Here is a 21,126-nt window from a genome sequence, read left to right on the forward strand (position 1 = left end):
ACATATATGCAAGAATAGATTTTAAGTGGTGGCACTAGTGGTAAAGAACCCGCCTGCCAATGCTGGAGATGTTGGAGATTCAGGTTTGATTCCTGGGTCGGAAAGATCTCCTGGAGGAGAAAATGGCTACCCGCTCCAGTATTCTTGTTATGAGAATCCATGAACAGAGGAGCCTGGTGGGATATAGTCCATGGGGTTGCAAGGAGATCTAGATACTCTGAGATATACTGGTGTGAAAACTAGACAAAAGATCCCTTCTTTTATGGAGTCATAGTCTACAAGATGACAAACAATACATAGCAGAAGTAAATTCTAAATTATGGCAAGAAGTGATAAGTGCCATGGGGAAAAATGTAGGGTAAGGGCAAATGGGGAGTTGGTTTAAATAGGTGGTCTCACTAGAAGGTGACACTTGAGATAAAATTTGAAGGAGGTGCAGGAATTAGTTATACAGGTATTTGGGAACAGCATTCAGGAAGAAGAGCAGCCAGGGCAAACATCAAAAGGCAGAAGTGGCATGCCTACCACATGCAGGGAACAACAAGGGGGTCAGAGCGGCTGAAGCAGAGTGAGTAAGATGGTGGGCAGCATGATAAAGAAGTAACGGCAAGCTGGGTCACAGAAGCCACGGGGAAGACATGGGGTTTCACGCTGCAACATGAGGAAGCATTAGAAAGTTTCATCAGAGGAGCAACCACATCTGAGTACCACTTTACTGGGTCACTCAGGCAGCTGTGTAGAAAACAGAATGTAGGGAAAAGAGTGAAAACAGGGAAATGGGCCAGGAGTTTCTTGCACGAGTAATCTAAGTGAGATGATGGTGTCTTACACAGGTGTTGCAGGTAAGGTATTGAGTTCTGTTTTGGAAACAGGAAATTTGAAATGCCTCTAGAAATTCTGGTTGAAATATCTCTAATAAACCCACACTCACAACATGGACTTTTGGTCACAACATATAGTGGCATCTCAATAAATGTGTGCTGATTCAGGCATTAAAGACTATAAGACCAAGCCCATGCTTCCTAATTTTACTTTCACTTTGGAAGGTTTAACAAAACTTTTGGGACACAGTGTTAATTAGTTTTGAAAGGTATTAAAAAAAAAAAACCTCTGGGATCATAATGGTGATTAACACTGAACAATTAAATATGGAATTATTAGGAGAAAAATTATTCTTTATTAAACAGCTTTCATTTCCTTTTCTTACAACAAAAAGTAATACTTCATTACTGTTAAATGCTTTTATTCCCTAGTACTACTGCCTTTCATATTTTCTGGAGGTCAGCAAACAGAAGTTGGGATGTGCGGTGCTCAGTCATGTTCAACTCTTTGCAGCCTCATAGACTGTAGCCTGACAGGATCCTCTGTCTATGGAATTTCCAGGCAAGAATACTGGAGTGGGTTGCCATTTCCTACTCCAAGAAGGTGGGATAGAGTTGGCTATTTTAAAACTCAACAGTTTTCCATAAGACTGTTCTATACATCAGTGTCTCTTTTGCTGTCTCGTACACAGGGAGGGAGAGGGTGGGAAGATTTGGGAGAATGGCATTGAAACATGTAAAATATCATGTATGAAACGAGTTGCCAGTCCAGGTTCGATGCAAGATACTGGATGCTTGGGGCTAGTGCACTGGGACGACCCAGAGGGATGGTATGGGGAGGGAGGAGGGAGGAGGGTTCAGGATGGGGAACACATGTATACCTGTGGCGGATTCATTTTGATATTTGGCAAAACTAATACAATTTTGTAAAGTTTAAAAATAAAATAAAATTAAAAAAAAAACAAAAACAAAAACTCAACAGTTTTGCCACTCCATTCTACCAGTTTGTTTCTAAATGATCACCACTTTAATTTCCACTGAGTTTACTGAAAGTTATACAACAGATAAAATTAGGTGGGTGTGGCTTAAATAGTAGCTGAAAACTGTATCAAATGATACTGACAAACTTCAGGCTGGTATGTTTTGTTTTTATGCTTCTACAGAGGGAAAGTAACACTTTTGGAGTCATTTAATGTGTAACAAGGAGAAGGCAATGGCACCCCACTCAAGTACGCTTGCCTGGAAAATCCCATGGACGGAGGATCCTGGTAGGCTGCAGTCCATGAAGTGGCTAAGAGTTGGACACGACTGAGAGACTTCACTTTCACTTTTCACTTTCATGCATTGGAGAAGGAAATGGCAACCCATTCCAGTGTTCTTGCCTGGAGAATCCCAGGGACAGGGGAGCCTGGTGGGCTGCCGTCTATGGGGTTGCACAGAGTCGGGACACAACTGAAGCGACTTAGGGCTTCTCAGGTGGCGCTAGCGGTAAAACAAACACCTGCCTGCAGTGCAGCAGATTTAAGAGACGCAGGTTCAATCCCTGGGTCGGGAAGATCCCCTGGAGGAGGGCATGGCAATTCACTCCAGTATTTTTGCCTGTAGAATCTCATGGACAGAGGCACCTGGTGGACCACAGTCCATAGGGTCACAAAGAGTCAGACACAACTAAAGCGACTGAGCACATAGTGTGTAATAATTTCATATGCACTGCTTTCTTTGCAGAAAGTCCATGAAATATACCCCTTTACCAAAACACTCCACTGAATAATCAATTAGAACAAGTTACCTCAACATACACTACTAAAGGATCAAGGAAGTATTTCACACATATAGAAATTTAGAAAACAATTACCTGTGAGCTGGAATTCTGCGATCACCAGCAACTAAAATTACATCACATAACTGTTTGTGTCTCAAATAGTTTTCCATCTTTTTGAATGTTTGTTCAGCATGATTAAGGGCTTGGAAGAATTCATCTGATGAACATGGCTCCATAGTATGGCAGGATGATAACGTCTGACTACTATTGGAAGTCCTGAAAAGAAAGAGAACACATGTTTTGAAACGTTATGAACACATTAAAAATATCTTTCCTATTAAGTCCTTTTAAAGCCTTCAAATGTAACAGAAGTAATAATACCAGTCAATATTAATGTGTAATCATCTATCATTTTTGCCTTTTAAAATCAATGATAGATCAAATCATCTGTGTGTCTTACAAACACTGTGAGTAAATGTGGTACATTCTAGCCAACAGCTATATAACACATATTCTTTGCCTGTCCTTGAGATCTCTTCTCTGGTCAGTATGAAATCTCTGCTGAAGAAGCGCCAAACTATATTTATACTGACAGCCATAGCTCCGACATTATATTTAAGGGTATAAGAGTTCACTTTTTGAAGGCAGGAAAGCAATTAAACTATTTTGCAGATATAAATTCAAGCCATCCTTTATTTAAAATGGGTTATGTTTCACAGTTCATTTGTAAGACAACTGTTTACAATACAAAGTATACGGTCATAAATGCAGTATTGTAAATAATTCATTTGATTTTCTGGTCAGTCTTCAAAAGCCTGGGTAACCTATAACTTAGATTACAAATTAAAAAAATTTGATGGTCTAATCCAAAGAATTTTAGATAGTATCTAAAAATTATTTGAAATTTCCAAATTATAATGTGAAGAGTATGAGTTCAATATTTTCATTACGATTTATTGATGGAAAAAGTAAAAAGGTTGAGACTAAGAATGAAATCCTAAATCCACCCCTTTCCTCCCTCCCCCTAAGATCCCTTCTCCAAGATTACCTGAATCAAGTAATCAACATCCCATGGTTATGCATTTAACCACAAAACCACCAACTGGGCCATAACTTAGTTTTCATTTCTCATCAGATCTACTTTTAAGGATACTATGATTCTGATATATGCATTGTTGAATCAAGCCTCGCTATATCTTAAGAGAACTTTCTTAATATAAATATCTAATAATCTTATCAAAGTCTTTGACTCTTTTATAATAAAGGGAACTGAAGCCAAGGAGATTAACTGCTTTGCCAAAAGTCGGAGAGTTTGATCCTGGCAGAAATAGGGCTGTTGCAGAGAAATCTGTGTGTTCACCAAAACCCTTTTTCTCCTGAGAATATAGCTAGACTGCATTCCCAGCTTTTCCTGCAGATGGGTGTGGTCTCATAGTGGAAATCAACTGTTTCACCTCCCAGCTAAAGTGGCCAAGAGCAGGTGTGTATCTCCCATTCTTTCTTTCTCTAACCATGAGGACGGAGGACTTACATGGAGGAAGAGGCAAAATATACACAAGTGTTTATAACTAGGATTATATATACAGATTCTACTTGTAAGAATTCTCATGTTGATTCAGATGTATCAGTTTTGAAAGTTAGGAGGGCCATGAATAATAAATATCTCTACCTAAAGCCTCCCAGCCCATCGCAGTTTCAATGCCATACAAATATGGGTCCTAAAGAATGTTCTTAGAGGATAACTGTGAATAATGATAATAGAAGCAAAATATAAATTATCTACAAAGTATACATTGCACACTATGAATATTACTGGTGTAATGACTTGGGAAACCTAGTATATACAATACTCAACTTTACATTTAAGATCATTAGTATAAAAACAGAAAGAGTATTGTATAACTGTATGTTGCCTATATAAATAAATGAGAATTAGAAACTATTTTAAAATCTAGGGTAAAATGTAATACAAGCAAAAACAAATAGTTGACTTTGATGAATACCAATCTGAAGATTTAAAACATTTCTCAATAAAATGTTGTTTTCTATTGTCAAAATACTGACAAATGATTATGAAGACTAGAGATGTAAGGATGAGGGAAGATTAGAATACCTAATTCTGTGTGTGTGAGACAGCACAGCATGGCATGCGGGTCTTGGTTCTGATCCCCTGCAGTGTAAGTGTGGGATCTTAACCGCTGGACTGCCAGGGAAGTCTCTGAACATCTGCTTTTATAAGCCCAAATTCTTTCAAGAATAAGAACATATGAAGTAAAGTTGGGGGGGGGGGTGCTCCTATATTTTGCATCACATTTCTTATACTTTATAATAAATTCTCAGTAATGACTGGACAATGAATTAGCTGAGTGTTTTTTGAGTGATGAATTGCCATCATCAAAACACACTTTAATGTTTAATTTGAAAGAACAACAGAACTTTATAATACTAACATCACTAAGTTATTACAGGCTAGCTTTGATGTTGGTATAAGTCCAATTAATAAAGGGGCCATCTCTTTTCTTGTTAAGAACTTTCAAGGTTTTTTTTGTTTTGTTTTGTTTTCTTTTTTTTTGTGTCGAGGGCTGACTTCCAATAGATCGCAGCGAGGGAACTGCTCTGCTACATACGAAACCCCGACCCAGAAGCAGGTCGTCTAGGAACGGTTTAGCACCAGGTGCCCCACGAACGTGCGGTCGTGCGGTGTGTGACGGGCGAGGGGGCGGCCGCCTTTCCGGCCACGCCCCGTGTCCCGGGACAAAGGGCTCTCCGCACCGGACCCCGGTCCCGACGGAAGGTTTTTAGTTCTTCAATCTGAGACATGAATCAGGATAATCTGGAAAGCATTTCAGCTTTTGTGTTCAAGGTCTCATTCCTTACAATTGATTCAGCAGGTCTGAAATGAGACCTGAACATTGTATTTTTCAAAGCCCTACAGGTGATGCTAACACATCATGGATTAAAGGCCACCGATATACTTCAGAGAAGAGATGCATACATTATACAAGTCAGTGTGTGATGAATGTACAGATTCAAAACACTGATATATGTAATAGATACTTCAAACTTTACGTGTAAACTGAATTTCTTAGAATATTTTAAATGAACTAGTAGAACTTAGTACTTGTTATTTTCAAAATGAGCATAATGGTAAAACATTAAAATTGTTTAAATACATACACATTAACAAACAACTATTTGTGCTTCTAAAATAATATTTTTAACTTAATTCGCTTTCAAGCCTTCATTTGCTATCATGTGTTAAACATGCCATTTCAATGATGTGTTGAGCATGTTATTTCAATGTGACAATTAATTTAGAGATTTCTGGGTATAGCAGTCATTCCCACTGCTTCAGATGAAGGATCAAAAGAAGTACAGGCTTCTGATTTGTGTCTGTGGAAGACTGAAGCCATCCATTCACAAAAGGAACATGAAAGAGGAAGGAACAGAGCTAATCACACGTGAAAAGCTGCACACCTTTCCAACATTTCTTGTTGGAAATTTGGGGTTTTGTACATACAATTTTAATAATCTAAGAATTTACTTAAAAAAGAATTTACTGCATATCCATACAACTATAGAACCCTAGCCACTAGAACCATTATATGCAGAATCTTTGTATCTAGAAAGAACCTATGTGGTCATTTAATTCAACCCCCTTACTCTGCAGATGAGAAAATTTTGAGGCTCAGAACAGCACAAAGCGATCAACAAAGGACATATAGGCAGCTGGATACAAAGCCAGGACCTGAAGGCATTCAGAATGTTGGTCAAACCACTCACAAAGGAATGGAAATTTTTGCTAACCTCTGCCCTAAGTATCAGTAAGTGCAAAGACTAAAGGTTTGAAGGGAGAATGATAGTACAAAATGAAGGAGGATAATTTAACAAGAAGAAGACACTAGAATTAAAGATCATAGACAGAAGTCTACTACTGTGTTACTGCCCCTTACAATGGCACCCCACTCCAGTACTCTTGCCTGGAAAATCCCATGGACGGAGTAGCCTGGTAGGCTCCAGTCCATGGGGTCGCTACGAGTCAGGCACGACTGAGCGACTTCACTTTCACTTTTCACTTTCATGCATTGGAGAAGGAAATGGCAACCCACTCCAGTGTTCTTGCCTGGAGAATCCCAGGGACAGAGGAGCCTAGTGGGCTGCCGTCTATGGGGTCGCACAGAGTCAGACACGACTGAAGCGACTTAGCTGCAGCAGCAGCAGCTAGGTATAAGAGAAAAGGAGTCTCTTAGGTTTCTATGTGTAGAGATAACATCTCTAGCTCTGGCTAATCAAATGTTTTTAATACTGTGGGTCTGTGTAGTTTATAGTGTCAGTATTATTACTATTACCATTTTTTTCCTATTATGTGCTTTGGTTTGGAGACGTGAACTGGAGAGGTATGGTGTATGATTAAGAGTATTTTAGGAAGGTTCTAGAGCTGTGCTGTCCAATACAGTAGCTACTAGCCCCATGTGGCTATTTTAATTAAAATAAAAATGCACTTATTTAGTTGACCCAATCATATTTCAAATGCTCAAGTAGCCCCATGGGGCTAGTGGCTGCCAGATTGGACAGTGCAGATATAGAACATTTCTGTCATTGCAGAAATTGCTTTCTATTGCATAGTGCTGATTTGACTCTGTCACCATGTATCTGGACAAGTATTTAAGTTCTCTAAGTTTTACTTCCAACAGCAATACAGATAAGTAACACATAATACTTTCTTTCAGAGGATGCTTCATGGGAAGATTATTAAATGAAGTAATGAATGCATAGCCCTAGCATAGAATAAATATACATCAAGGTAAATCAACTCATAGCAGAGCCTCGCTTTTCAAAGGCCAATGGAAAGACCTGTAATCTCAGTCTTTTGTCTTACACACTGTTGTTCCTTTGGTTGTCTTCCTAAAAAATTTTTATAACTAAATTTCCTAATTCTTTATTAAAATGACCATTAAAGAAAGCTGAGTGCTGAAGAATTGATGCTTTTGAACTGTGATGTTGGAGAAGTCTCTTGAGAGTCCCTTGGACTGCAAGGAGATCCAACCAGTCAATCCTAAAGGAAATCAGTCCTGAATATTCATTGGAAGGAATGCTGAAGCTGATGCTGAAGCTGAAACTCCAATACTTTGGCCACCTGATGTGAAGAACCGACTCACTGGAAAAGACCCTAATGCTGGGAAAGATTGAAGGCGGGAGGAAAAAGGGAGGACAGAGGATGAGATGATTGGATGGCATCACTGATGCGATGGACAGGAGTTTGAGTAGGCTCCGGGAGCTGGTGATGAACAGGGAAGGCTGGTGTGCTGCAGTACATGGGGTCGCAGTCAGACACGACTGAGTGACTGAACTGACTTAACACACCCAGTGGACATCCTAACCCATAATATAAACATCTGGGAATAGGCCATTTATGGAGCATTTAAAACACATCTGTCTGTGAGTTCTACTTGATCTCTGCATGGTAACAGAGGAAAATATCTAACATTTCCGCTTAGTTTTATTTCTTTGATGTTACTAAGATGGTAAGTCATATTTCAAAGAACTGCATCATGAGAGCATTCAAATCTTTTATAACAGACATTCAATATAGAATAATGAACTCTATATTGCTGGATATTTCCAGGTCACAGGGAAACATTTAATTTCTAACTTACTGTTCCTATGCAGTAGGCAATGAATTTATAAGTCAGAAAAATGCCTAAACATAGAAAAGAGGCAAGTATCAAACAAATCAAGTCACCAACTATTTAAGATGAAGCACTGTGCCAGTTGTTAAAACTGTGGGGATGCAAAGAAGATATGATTTTCTTTTTCAGTGAAAGGACTTGGAATTTGAGGAGCTGAGTTTTATGAAGTAGAAAAAAAGTAAATAGCAACAATAATCACTTGCAATTCTTCAGATTCCACATGTGTGCACACACACACTATGCACCTCAGCCAAAACTACCTCTTTATTACAAATTATTTCGATTTCTTCACTTTCATCACCAGAACTTACATTAGGCTTTCTTTTTTTTTTTTTTTTGTATTTACTTATTATGCTGCGTCTTAGCTGTAGCATGCGGGAATTTTAGTTGTGGCATGTGGGATCTAGTTCCCTGACCAGGGATGGAACCCGGGCCCCTTGCATTGAGAGCTCTGAGTCTTTGTCAGTGGACCACAAGGGAAGTACTGCATTAGGCTTTCTTAATGGAGTAATTTTTTCAAAAGAAGTTTTAAGATTCACTTCCCAAGGATTATACACTATATGATTTTGAGTAGAAAACAAAGCTACACTGAAACTCTATTCATGGTCTGTCTGGCTCACTCCCTAGGTAAGTGATTTACTCCTAGCCACCTGCTTCAGCTTTTGGCATTCAGAATTCATGCCTTTGCCAAAGTGCAAATGATTATATCATGAATCTTTTGGCATCTTTTGCACATATTCAAAGTCACAAATGTAAAATAAGAATGTAAATTGCTTAGTATAGGCTAGCAGTCTCTAAAAGAATTTTTACGCATATCCTTTACAGTATACTTTTAAGCATGTGCCCCAATAGACATTTGAGTTTATAAAAGATATACATATATCATCATACAATTATTTATATTATAAAACAAAAAATAGAGATTTAAAAGATAAAATGTAAATAAACACATTCCAATTATCCATATTTTACCATGCCTCCAAAAAATCATCTTGTACATTCCCAACTGGAATGTAACTGGTATCAAAATACAAAGAAAGGAAAGATCAGTATGGGATAGTGTCTGGAAAGGCAACAAGTAACAGGTGAGATCTGATTACTGAAACTGAGTAACTTGGGAGTTTAGATGAGTAACGAGGAAGAGGAATTGGAGTCATTTCTTTTTTTTTTTTTTTTTTACTTTTTTTAAAAATTTTATTTTATTTTTAAACTTTACATAATTGTATTAGTTTTGCCAAATATCAAAATGAATCCGCCACAGGTATACATGTGAGGACAAGGCGAGGTGCATACCGAGAAATGACAAGAGGCAAAGAAAAAGATAACCTTCACCTCTTCCCTTTTCAAGAGAAATATTTTTGAATTTAAGGCGTTCTCTGCTGGTCCTGTGGCCAGAATATCTGTAAGGAAGAGAGTTAAATGTTGTTTATATAAGAATCAAAACTTCTAAAACAATAATCAGTGTGAAGGAGAAGAGCCAGGGGGCACTCTCATGCAATGCTGCTGAGAATTAAAATAGTTAACACCTCTGAAGGGCTTCCCAGGTGGTTCAGTGGGTAAAGAATCCACCTGCAATTCAGGAACCATAGGAAATGCAGGTTCGATCCCTGTGTTGGGAAGATCCCCTGGAGGAGAGCATGGCAACCCATTCCAGTGTTCTTGCCTTGAAAATCCCATGGATGGAGAAGCCTGGTGGGGCTACAGTTCATGGGGTCTCAAAGAGTAGGACGTGACTGAAGCAACCGAGTATGGACACACTCGATGTTCCTGAAATGACTTTGAGAATATAGATCAAAAACCCTAAAAAATGTGCACTCCCTTGGGGCTTTATCTAGAGGAAATATTCATCTGTATGCAGAGATCTAGCTAGGGGGTGTAGGGGAGAGGGGCTTATCACAGGTTGTTTCTAATAGGGAAATATTGGTTAAATAGCCACAAGTTTTGTCTGTGCATAGAATGATTCAGCCATTTAAAAAGATACAGAAGAACATTTAATGCCATAGCAGGTTGTTTCACTGGATATTGCCTTTGCCTATCCAGGATTCTTTCTTACGGTGACAGATCCATCTCTCCCTTTCGGGAAACCACACATTCCCTACCTCAGCTCTCAGGGATTGGGCAGAGGTGACTCCTCCCACTGGGCAGAGGTGAGCAGGGGACCAAGGCCTGGCCAATAGGAGTGTCATATCTTCTGGCAATCATGATCAGTTGGGTGGATATGAGAGCCAAACAAGGCCAGAGAGAATCAGTTTCAAGTTGTTTGTTGATGTTCTTGGAAAAGAGTCACTCTCTTTCCACTGAGGAGGCTAAGCTGATAAAAAGTAAGCTTGGAGCTGCTAGCGGCTTTTTGTTACCACACAGATAGCCTGCATAAGGAAATGCCATCACAGAGGAAAAGAGAATCTAGAAAGGGAGGAAAAAAAGGATTTCTGGCATTATTTGAGTATTTGGATTCATCACAAGTTGAGCTTTTATTTACTTCTGTGAATCAAAAACTTTAGTTTTTGCTTGTCAGTTTGAGTAGGGTTTCTGCCTTTTGTGACCTAATTTTATGTTTGTTGTCGTTTAGTCGCTAAGTTGTGTCTGACTTTTTGCGACCCCATGGGATTTCCCAGGCAAGAATACTGGAGTTGGTTGCCATTTCCTTCTCCAAGGGATTTTTCCAACCCATGGATCAAACCCACATTTCCAGCTTGGCAGGCGGATTCTTTACCACTGAGCCATCTGGAAAGCCCCTAATTTTATGTTTCAGCTCAGTTCAGTTCAGTAGCTCAGTCACGGCTGACTCTTTGCAACCCCATGGACTGCAGCACGCCAGGCCTCCCTGTCCATCACCAACTCCCAGAGCCTACTCAAACTCATGTCCATTGAGTTGGTGATGCCATCGAACCAACTCATTCTCTATTGTCCCCTTCTCCTCCTGCTTTCAATCTTTCCCAGCATCAGGGTCTTTTCCAATGAGTCAGTTTTTCACATCAGGTGGTCAAAGTATTGGAGTTTAAGCTTCAACATCAGTCCTTCCAATGAATATTCAGGACTGATTTCTTTTAGGATTGACTGGTTGGATCTCCTTGCAGTCCAAGGGACTCTCTCAAGAGTCTTTTCCAACACCACAGTTGAAAAGCATCAGTTTTTTGTGCTCAGCTTTCTTTCTAGTCCAACTCTCACATCCATACATGACTACTGAAAAAAACCATAGCTTTGTCTAGACAGACCTTTGTTGGCAAAATAATATCTCTGCTTTTTAATATGCTGTCTAGGTTGGTCATAACTTTTCTTCCAAAGGGCAAGTGTCTTTTAATTTCATGGCTGCAGTCACCATCTGCAGTGATTTTGGAGCCCCCACGAATAAAATCTATTTCCCCATCTATTTACCATCAAGTGATGGGACCAATGCCATGAGTAGCCATCATAGTCAACAAGAGTCCAAAATGCAGTACTTGGATGCAATCTCAAAAACAACAGAATGATCTCTGTTCATTTCCAAGGCAAACCATTCAATATCATGGTAATCCAAGTCTATGCCCCAACCAGTAACGCTGAAGAAGCTGATGTTGAACAGTTCTATGAAGACCTACGAGACCTTCTAGAACTAACACCCAAAAAAGATGTCCTTTTCATTACAGGGGACTGGAATGCAAAAGTAGGAAGTCAAGAAACACCTGGAATGACAAGCAAACTTGGCCTTGGAGTACAGAATGAAGCGGGGCAAAGGCTAATAGAGTTTTGCCAAGAGAACGCACTGGTCATAGCAAATACACTCTACTCTTCTAACAACACAAGAGAATACTCTACACATGGACATCACCAGATGGTCAATACCGAAATCAGACTGATTATACATTCTTTGCAGACAAACATGGAGAAGCTCTATATAGTCAGCAAAAACAAGACCAGGAGCTGACATGGCTCGGATCATCAACTCCTCATTGCCAAATTCAGACTTAAATAGAAGAAAGTAGGGAAAACCACCAGACCATTAAGGTATGATCTAAATCAAATCCCTTGAGATTATACAGTGGAAGTGAGAAATAGAGTAAAGGGACTAGATCTGATAAGACAGAGTGCCTGAAGAACTATGGACGGAGTTTCGTGACATTGTACAGGAGACATGGATCTAGACCATCCCCAAGACAAAGAAACGCAAAAAAGCAAAATGGTTGTCTGAGGTGGTCTTACAAATAGTTGTGAAAAGAAGAGAACCAAAAAGCAAAAGAGAAAAGGAAAGATATACCCATTTGAATGCAGAGTTCCAAAGAATAGCAAGGAGAGATAAGAAAGCCTTCCTCAATGATCAGTGCAAAGAAACAGAGGAAAACAATAAAATGGGAAAGACTAGAGATCTCTTCAAGAAAATCAGAGATACCAAGAGAATATTTCATGCAAAGATGAGCACAATAAAGGACAGAAATGGTATGGACCTAACAGAAGGAGAAGATATTAGGAAGAGGTGGCAAGAATACACAGAATTGTACAAAAATGATCTTCATGACCCAGATAATCGCGATGGTGTGATCACTCATCTAGAGCCAGACACCTGGAATGTGAAGTCAAGCGGGCCTTAGAAAGCATCACTATGAACAAAGCTAGTGGAAGTGATGGAATTCCAGTTGAGCTATTTCAAATCTTAAAAGATGATGCTGTCAAAGTGCAGCACTCAATATTCCAGCAAATTTGGAAAACTCAGCAGTGGCCATAGGACTGGAAAAGGTCAGTTTTCATTCCAATCCCAAAGAAAGGCAATGCCAAAGAATGCTCAAACTACTGCACAATTGCACTCATCTCACACGCTAGCAAAGTAATGCTCAAAATTCTCCAACCCAGGCTTCAACAGTATGTAAACCGTCAACTTCCAGATGTTCAAGCTGGTTTTAGAAAAGGTAGAGGAACCAGAGATCAAATTGCCAACATCCGTTGGATCATTGAAAAAGCAAGAGAGTTCCAGAAAAACATGTTACTTCTGCTTTATTGACTATTTCAAAGCCTTTAACTGTGTGGATCACAAGCAGCTGTGGAAAATTGTTAAAGAGATGGGAATACCAGACCACCTGACCTGCCTCCTGAGAAATCTGTGTGCAGGTCACGAAGCATCAGTTCGAACTGGACATGGAACAACAGACTGGTTCCAAATAGGAAAAGGAGTAAGTCAAGGCAAAAATGTTGCAAAACAGTATGCACAATGAAATTCAGTATTTATTCTGCTGCAGCTGCTAAGTCACTTCAGTCATGTCTGACTCTGTGCGACCCCATAGACGGCAGCCCACCAGGCTCCCCCTTCCCAGGGATTCTCCAGGCAAGAACACTGAAGTGGGTTGCCATTTCCTTCTCCAATACATAAAAGTGAAAAGTGAAAGTGAAGTCACTTCTAAAAACATATTTTTATTCTATACTAGTATAAAATATACTGGAAGAACACTTTCTCAAATTGTTAATAGTTATTTCAAGGTGGTAGGGTAATTAGTGATTTTTATTTTTTCATTTCTGCTTATCTCTATTTGCTAATGTCTCAAATGGTGTAAAAAAAAAAAACACAATATTGAAAAAAACTCATCAAAACTTAGATCAAAAGGTTCTGAAGAGTTCTACCCAGCTGTCTTCACCTCTTGCCCTGTTGATCATAATCCCAAACCATTCTTCACAGGCATCACAGTACTGAGTTTTACCTGGACACACGGCTACCCAGGCAGAGACCACATCTGAACCTCCTTTGCTCCTCACTGGGGCCATGTGACTAGGTTTTCAACAATGGTACATGTGCAGAACTGATACCTGTAATTTGTGTTAATAGCTTAATGTCCTCCCTGTTCTTTCCTTGCTCAATCCCACAGGCTAGAATGTGGACAGGGAGCTTAGGAAGCTTTGACCATAAAAAAAGAATAACGCCCTATGGGATGGAGAAAGAGTATGGAAGGAACCTAGGTCTCTGAGGGAACTTGGGTAGCAGAACTACCTGTCTGCCCTGAGCCATTTGCCCATTTGTGAGATGACAGAGAAATAAACTTCTATTTTATTTGAGACACTACATTTCTGAATATCTTTGTTATATCATCTTAGCATATTCTCTACTAACATACTCCTTAAAGTTAAATGGCCAAATTATACAGCTTTGTGCATATGAGTGATTGTGTGTATGTCTGTATCACTGTTTTTCATGCCTAATTTATCCAATTCTAAAAATGTAAAACTTCACTGTCTAGTTACAAATGGATGAACATATAAGCAGTTAAGTGTCATAAAAGTTTCCTCTGCCTTAAAAATTTGGACTTACAAAGGTCAGTTGTACAACTCTAGAATCCATTAGCCGTTTTGCTAAGCTAATTCTTTTTGGGAACTAATGATTCCAATAAATTTCTATTCTGTTTAAACCAGCCAGTCAGTTTCAGTTGCTTAAAACTAAGAACACTGATTGATACAATGTAAAGATAGGCTTTAGGGGATTTATGAAGCAGAGACATCACTTTGCCAACAAAAGTCTGTCTAGTCAAGGCCATGGTTTTTCCAGTGGTCATGTATGGATGTGAGAGTTGGACTGTGAAGAAAGCTGAGTGCCGAAGAATTGATGCTTTTGAACTGTGGTGTTGGAGAGTCCCTTGACTCTTGAGAGTCCCTTGGACTGCAAGGAGATCCAACCTGTCCATCCTAAAGGAAATCAGTCCTGGGTGTTCACTGGAAGGACTGATGTTGAAACTGAAACTCTAATATTTTGGCCACCTGATGCAAAGAGCTGACTCATTTGAAAAGACCCTGATGCTGGGAAAGATTGAGGGCAGGAGGAGAAGGGGACGACAGACTGAGATGGTTGGATGGCATCACTGACTCAATGGAGATGAGTTTGGGTAAACTCCGGGAGTTGGTGATGGACAGGGAGGCCTGGCATGCTGCGGTTCATGGGGTTGCAAAGAGTTGGACACGACTGAGCGACTGAACTGAACTGAACCCTGTATGAAATATTTAACATGTGTGTGTGTACATACATGCACATATAGACACACACATACAGAGGGTTTTCTGGGGAAAGGTTCTATAGCTTATGTCAAGGGAATCCATGACTTGGGCTTATGTGTGAGGAGGACGTTACGTCCTTTCTTGATATAGGTACAATATAGTAGAACTTTGCCATCTCTGGAAGCAAAGGTTTTTTTCATGTGGAGATGTATAAGATTTTAATTTTAAAATGAATCAGAATTAACAGACTAGTTCAAACAAGAAGATGTTTGACATAAAAACATACATTAAAAAGAGTCAACAACAGAAAGAGACACTGCTAATTACTTTCAATTAATTCTACATAAATTCTTGGGTTTAAAATTTATGCTCCTATTAAGATCTGTCCTAATCTAGACCTCTATTAAATAAAGAATGCTTCTAATGAGAAAAAAAAAGGGTCAAGAAAAAAGGGTTAGCACTTGAGAAATGCTATATTATGAAGATAACCCCTTGCTGGGAGAGGAGAAGGGCCTAAAAGTTTTCAAGATGAGTCAAAGAAAGGCAAATCAGACCAAGGAACAGAAGAGTTCAAGGATATCTGCTGAAACAGAATAGCAAGCAATGAATACGATGGATCTGATGACTGTCGGTAAATAGCTGTCAAGAGATTATACTTGTAAATCAGTCAGAGGTGGCTATGCTGGGAGGGATTGGGGGCAGGAGGAGAAGGGGACGACAGAGGATGAGATGGCTGGACGGCATCACCGACTTGATGGACGTGGGTCTGTGTGAACTCCGGGAGTTGGTGATGGACAGGGAGGCCTGGCGGGCTGCGATTCATGGGGTCGCCAAGAGTCGGACACAACTAAGCGACTGAACTGAACTGAACGCTGAGAAAATTAGTTGAGAAGGTAAAACTGGTTAGAATGAATCAGTAACTATTATGTTAATCCAAAGTGAACTCAGTGATTAAATGAAAAGTCACAGAAAACTGCCTACTGGTATTTGTGCATGAAATTTACATGTTAATGGTTTGGGTTCAAAATGCCGCTATTTCCAAGAGACCAAGGTCAAAAATGGTAAGTCAGATTGATGATATCTATCATTGATTTGGGTGTGATGAAAATGGCACTTTACCTTTGTGGTCTTCCTCCCTAAAACTTATAACGCCAGTTTAATCATGAGAAAAGTATCAGACAAATCCCAACTGAGTAAGACATTCTGCAAAATACCTAACCACTAATCCCCAAACTGCCAAGGTCATCAAAAACAAGGGAAGTCTGAGAAACTGTCACAGCCTAGAGGAGCCTAAGGATATATGATGATTAAATGTAATCGGTATCCTAGGTGGGATCCTGTAACAGAAAAAGAACTTTAGGTATTTAGACATTAAGGGAATCTGAATAAAGTATGGTCTTTAGTTAATAATAAGGTATTATACTGGTTCACAGTAATGGATGCACCATATTCGAACATGTTAATAACTGTTAGGGAAATAATAGGGAAAACTGGGTGTGGGATATATAGGAACTCACTACATTATCTCTGTAATTTTCCTGTAAATCTGAAAGTGTTATAAAATATAAACTTCAGTTTTTTAAAAATGCAGTTTCATTTTACTTACTATTTTTGAGCAAGTTACTTAACCTTTCCGTGCCTCACTGGTCTCATCCCTACAGTTAGAATGACAATAGTGACAATCTAACTCAGAAATCTGTGAAGACTAAATGATGTAATACAGTACTAAAGTGCTTAGAACAATGTGTCACAGATATTAAAAACCCAGTCAGTATTAGCTATTATTTTAGTGGGATATTTATAAAATACAGTAGTATTTTAAATACTACTACTATTTTAAATAAATTAAAAAATAATCTGATATAAAAAATGTTTAACTTTATAAACAAGGTTGAGATAATGAAAATTTCTTCACTATGTAAAAATACCATAATTTCAAAGTTGGCCAATCAAATACAGTGTAAACTGTGTTTATGTTATGGTCCCATGACGAGTTATCATGTAAACCTGACTGGCCCTGGTGAAAATTCATCTTGAGTTACAGTCATAGAAACCTACTGCTCACACAAAAGATCACAATTCTGTTACTCAGGGCCTAAAATTCCTCAAGGTGTAAAAATCAAAGTTTGTATTTTAATAACAAAGTAATGACATTGGAGAGAAAGTGGCTAAGCTATAGACACAAGATCAAAGTTAAAAGATAAGAAACTTTTAAATCACTTAGCTGTGAGACAGCAGAAATTACCATAAGTTGAAGAGCCAGGCAGGTTTGAATACAACTGATGAAACGTATATCATATGTATTCCCCCATCATGTCATGTCAGTCTATGGTATACTGAAATAAAATGTTTGCTATATATTTTATTGCAAGTACTATATAAGGAAAAGAACTATTCCCGTTATATACAGAATTTGATGAATGTCAGTGTAGCTTCTTTTGACATTAACAGTGATAGTTTTTGATTTGTTTACAGTAGAAGGGCAACCACCTAGAGAGATTGCTCACTTAATCAAAAAGCTGGCAGCAAATAAATGTATTCCTCATGATGAAGATCAAAGACTTAGAACTGGAGGACTGAAGAAGGATATGAAAATTAGATACATTTAATCTGGAGAAAAATGGAAATGTAAAAGTACACACACACATGACATTTCTAAAGTCTAAAATGATTTTCCCTTTTTTTGCAGTAAGATGTTGGGACAGAAATTTTAAGCCACCAGGAATATTAAATTTCTTTGACACATTTCCTCTCATATCTAAAAATTGAAGACATTTTCTCTAAGTACATTTTTGAAATAATAATTTAGAAAGAGTTTGATCACTGCAGATGTGAACTGTTTATTCCCTTATTATTTACTTTCTCAATCTTCTCTATTAGCATTTTAAAAACAACTACATTCATTTTAAATTTTAGAAAATATAATTTTCTGATTTTTATAACTCCTACAAATAAAAACATCAATTATATATTCTTGAACTATGCACACAGCAATCTAAGTCCAAAAAAAAAAAGCAACCTTTTTCTGTCATAATGACTATCCCATCAAGATGACATTTTAATGTGGATACTAAAGAATAGAGTAACTCAATTTCGGTAATCATTAGCTTTGCAAAGTACCTTTGCTGTAAGGAAGTAAATTACAGTGACCCAGGTGTGTGTAACGTAAGATTATATACATGTATACAAATTTTATACTCCCTCACATATGTATAATCTCTCCAGGTAGTAGACACATGTTAAGATTTTTATAACTTATGCTGATAAATGAATGAATTTATTTTTTTCCTCTAATTTTGTTAAAATATTATTGATACATTATATTGATTTTCAAATGCAAAGATGATTACTCTTTGATTTCTCACAAAAATGGTAAACCCTGAAGCTTTTACTAAATAAATCACTCCTTTTATGGCAACAAGTATCCAAAGAAAACACAAAACAATGAAACCATATTAATTCAAATGATCTCCATATGAAAATTATCAGTGGCTTCTATTCTCTTAATATAATGCTAAATCATGAACTAATTAAATTTTTAAAAATTAAATATACTAGTTACCTATGTAAAGATATTCCCCTCTCTCCATTACACAAATGAGCATAGATGACTGGTCTATATTTGTTATTATTCCAACACCACAGTTCAGAATTCCATATTCTGAAGATTAGAAGAGAAGGTGGTAAATATCCCCAAGTAAGAGATACTTCAATATATGAACTCATTTTGTCTCCATCTCTTATGATGCCTATATTATTAATAACCAAGATACAAATTACAAGTGTTATCAAAACCTGCAGAGAAATTTTAAAAGAAAAAGGATCCAGTAATTAATCTAGAAAAATAAGCCTTTAAATATTTTTGAGTGAAGATGAATCAGAAGGGTGACTTTCAGGCTCTAACTTATTTCTTAAGATGTGATAGTAGTTTATACTGATTAAGAAGAAAATTCATTTCAAAAGTAAAGCCTGGCTCCATGGGTGAAGATGGATAAAGTCATATGAATTTAACCAATTTTTAATTTTCAAACTCAATTCCCCTTCTTTTTGCCCCCCTTTTACCAGCTGACCACATCTAGCTCCTCTACGTTCCCTTATACTTTCCTGAAGGAATGTCCTTCATTTCCCTAAATAGCACAATTTTCAGTGAAGTGAAGGTAACAGGAATTAGTAGCTGTCATCTTAGAAAGAGACGTGCTACTGTATTCTCTGTATTAGTCAAGAGGGCTGCAACACAGGACAAAGAGAAATAACCATAAGAAAAAGATTATTGACAACCACAACGGAGTAAATAAAAATTACTGGCAACTACTATGTGCATCTCCTGGTAAAACCTTTCACTAAAATTAAAACATGACTATAATCCGTTGCAAACAAATGTCATAAAATGTTTTGTACTACAGAAATGTCTCCTATAGTTTTGCTATAAGACTATAGAAGGTACATGAATGAAGCAAACTACAAGGCATGATGCATAGAACTGCTAACATATATTATTTTCAAGGCAGAGCCAGATCTATATATGGAGCACAAGATATTTCAAAATGAAAGCTATTTGTTGTCTTTATAATTTTCTAGAATTAAAATCAATATTAGAACATTAAAAAATCCCAGTAAAAGAACCACATTACATACTATATATATATATAGAGAGAGAGAGAGAGAGAGAGAGAGAGGCATGTATGTGTATAATCATCGATTTTAAACAATAATACTAAATTATTTTAAACAGTATAAAGAATATCCCCCCACACCCCATTTCTAACAGTAAAAAAAATAATCAACCTGCATGAACTGGAATCAGATTCATTTTCTTCTTCACTAGTGTCATCATCCACTTCTGGTCTATCCAGCCAATGTGCACCGCCACAATCTTCTGCTGTAAACTCAAATGCAGGGACTTCAGAGGTGGATGCCATTGGCCAAGAAGGTGAATTCTGAAAATCCAGTTGGCTGGACCTTCGGTAACCAATTGAAGCCAAAGGCAATTGCAGGCTACATGGATCTAAAAACTTTCTCCCACCGTTTGCTCCGGTCTGTCCTCGATTCCAAAATTCTCCCTGCTGGCTGTCAACTGTAGAATTAGGAGATGATGCTTGATGGCTAAACCACCTCCATCTGATTTTCAAAATCTGCTTCACATCAAACTCTTTACGAGAACCAGACATCCTCAGAGAAACCAAGTGATCGTCTAGGCAACGGGCAAAAAGCACTGCACACAGATTTGTGCATCCAACCAAGACAAGAGAAGTATATGCCCTGCTGTACACAATAAACAAATTGAAAGGAAAATAAATCACATTCACATATATATCTACATTTACTTTTATACCAATATATCAGATTATAAAGAACAAAGGACAATGAAAAAAAGAGGAAACACGGTGGAACATTCCGTTCAATCAGAGCAAACTCTCATCCACCTATCCTGAAGCAGCTAGACTTTCCCCTGCTCTCCTTTCCCTTACTGACCATTAGCTCTCACAAACACTGACAGCATTCATTAAAGTCCTTTTAAATGCAGAACACCACCCCCTTTTCTTAAACCACAAATGACAGAGACAGAAAGCACTATCCCGTTGCAGTGTCTGTCTCTGCTGCTTAGTATGTTAACTCTTTTATTGCTGAAACAAGAAATGTATTCCACAGCATTTTCCTTTGTACTTAAAAATCACTGTAAAACTAAAATATTTCTATTTTTATACTAAGTTCCTAAATGAAATTTCACTATCACTTTTTTAGAAAGCATTTTTAAATTAGATGAGTTATAGTGATGTTGAAGCTGTACTCTGGATGGGGGTGAGAAAGGAGGAGAAATACAAAGGTGGGGCTCCCGTTTACTGCTCTCCACTTCTATTTTCTCCCTTAAGGAAAGGAGGGTGTTTCATTAATATAGTACAATACTGGG

The 21,126-nt window shown here is 38.1% G+C and overlaps 1 protein-coding gene across 4 annotated transcripts in view; it reads right to left on the minus strand.

The window, feature by feature from the left end:
* The window catches only part of KLHL5 (kelch like family member 5), a 95,063-nt gene that overhangs the window by 49,300 nt on the left and 24,637 nt on the right, over positions 1–21,126 (minus strand). For 2 of the 4 annotated variants that reach the window (XM_025290156.3, XM_044945978.2), the window contains exon 2: positions 2,677–2,859. In XM_025290156.3, the coding sequence (XP_025145941.1) occupies positions 2,677–2,819 (143 nt within the window). In that variant the 5' untranslated portion in view covers positions 2,820–2,859. Of the gene's footprint in view, positions 1–2,676; positions 2,860–18,780; positions 18,880–20,003; positions 20,481–21,126 lie in introns of those variants that run through there. The other 2 variants (XM_025290155.3, XM_006066130.4) reach the window with 2 other exon arrangements.

Source organism: Bubalus bubalis, chromosome 7, assembly GCF_019923935.1.
Source record: "Bubalus bubalis isolate 160015118507 breed Murrah chromosome 7, NDDB_SH_1, whole genome shotgun sequence".
Lineage (NCBI taxonomy): Eukaryota > Metazoa > Chordata > Mammalia > Artiodactyla > Bovidae > Bubalus > Bubalus bubalis.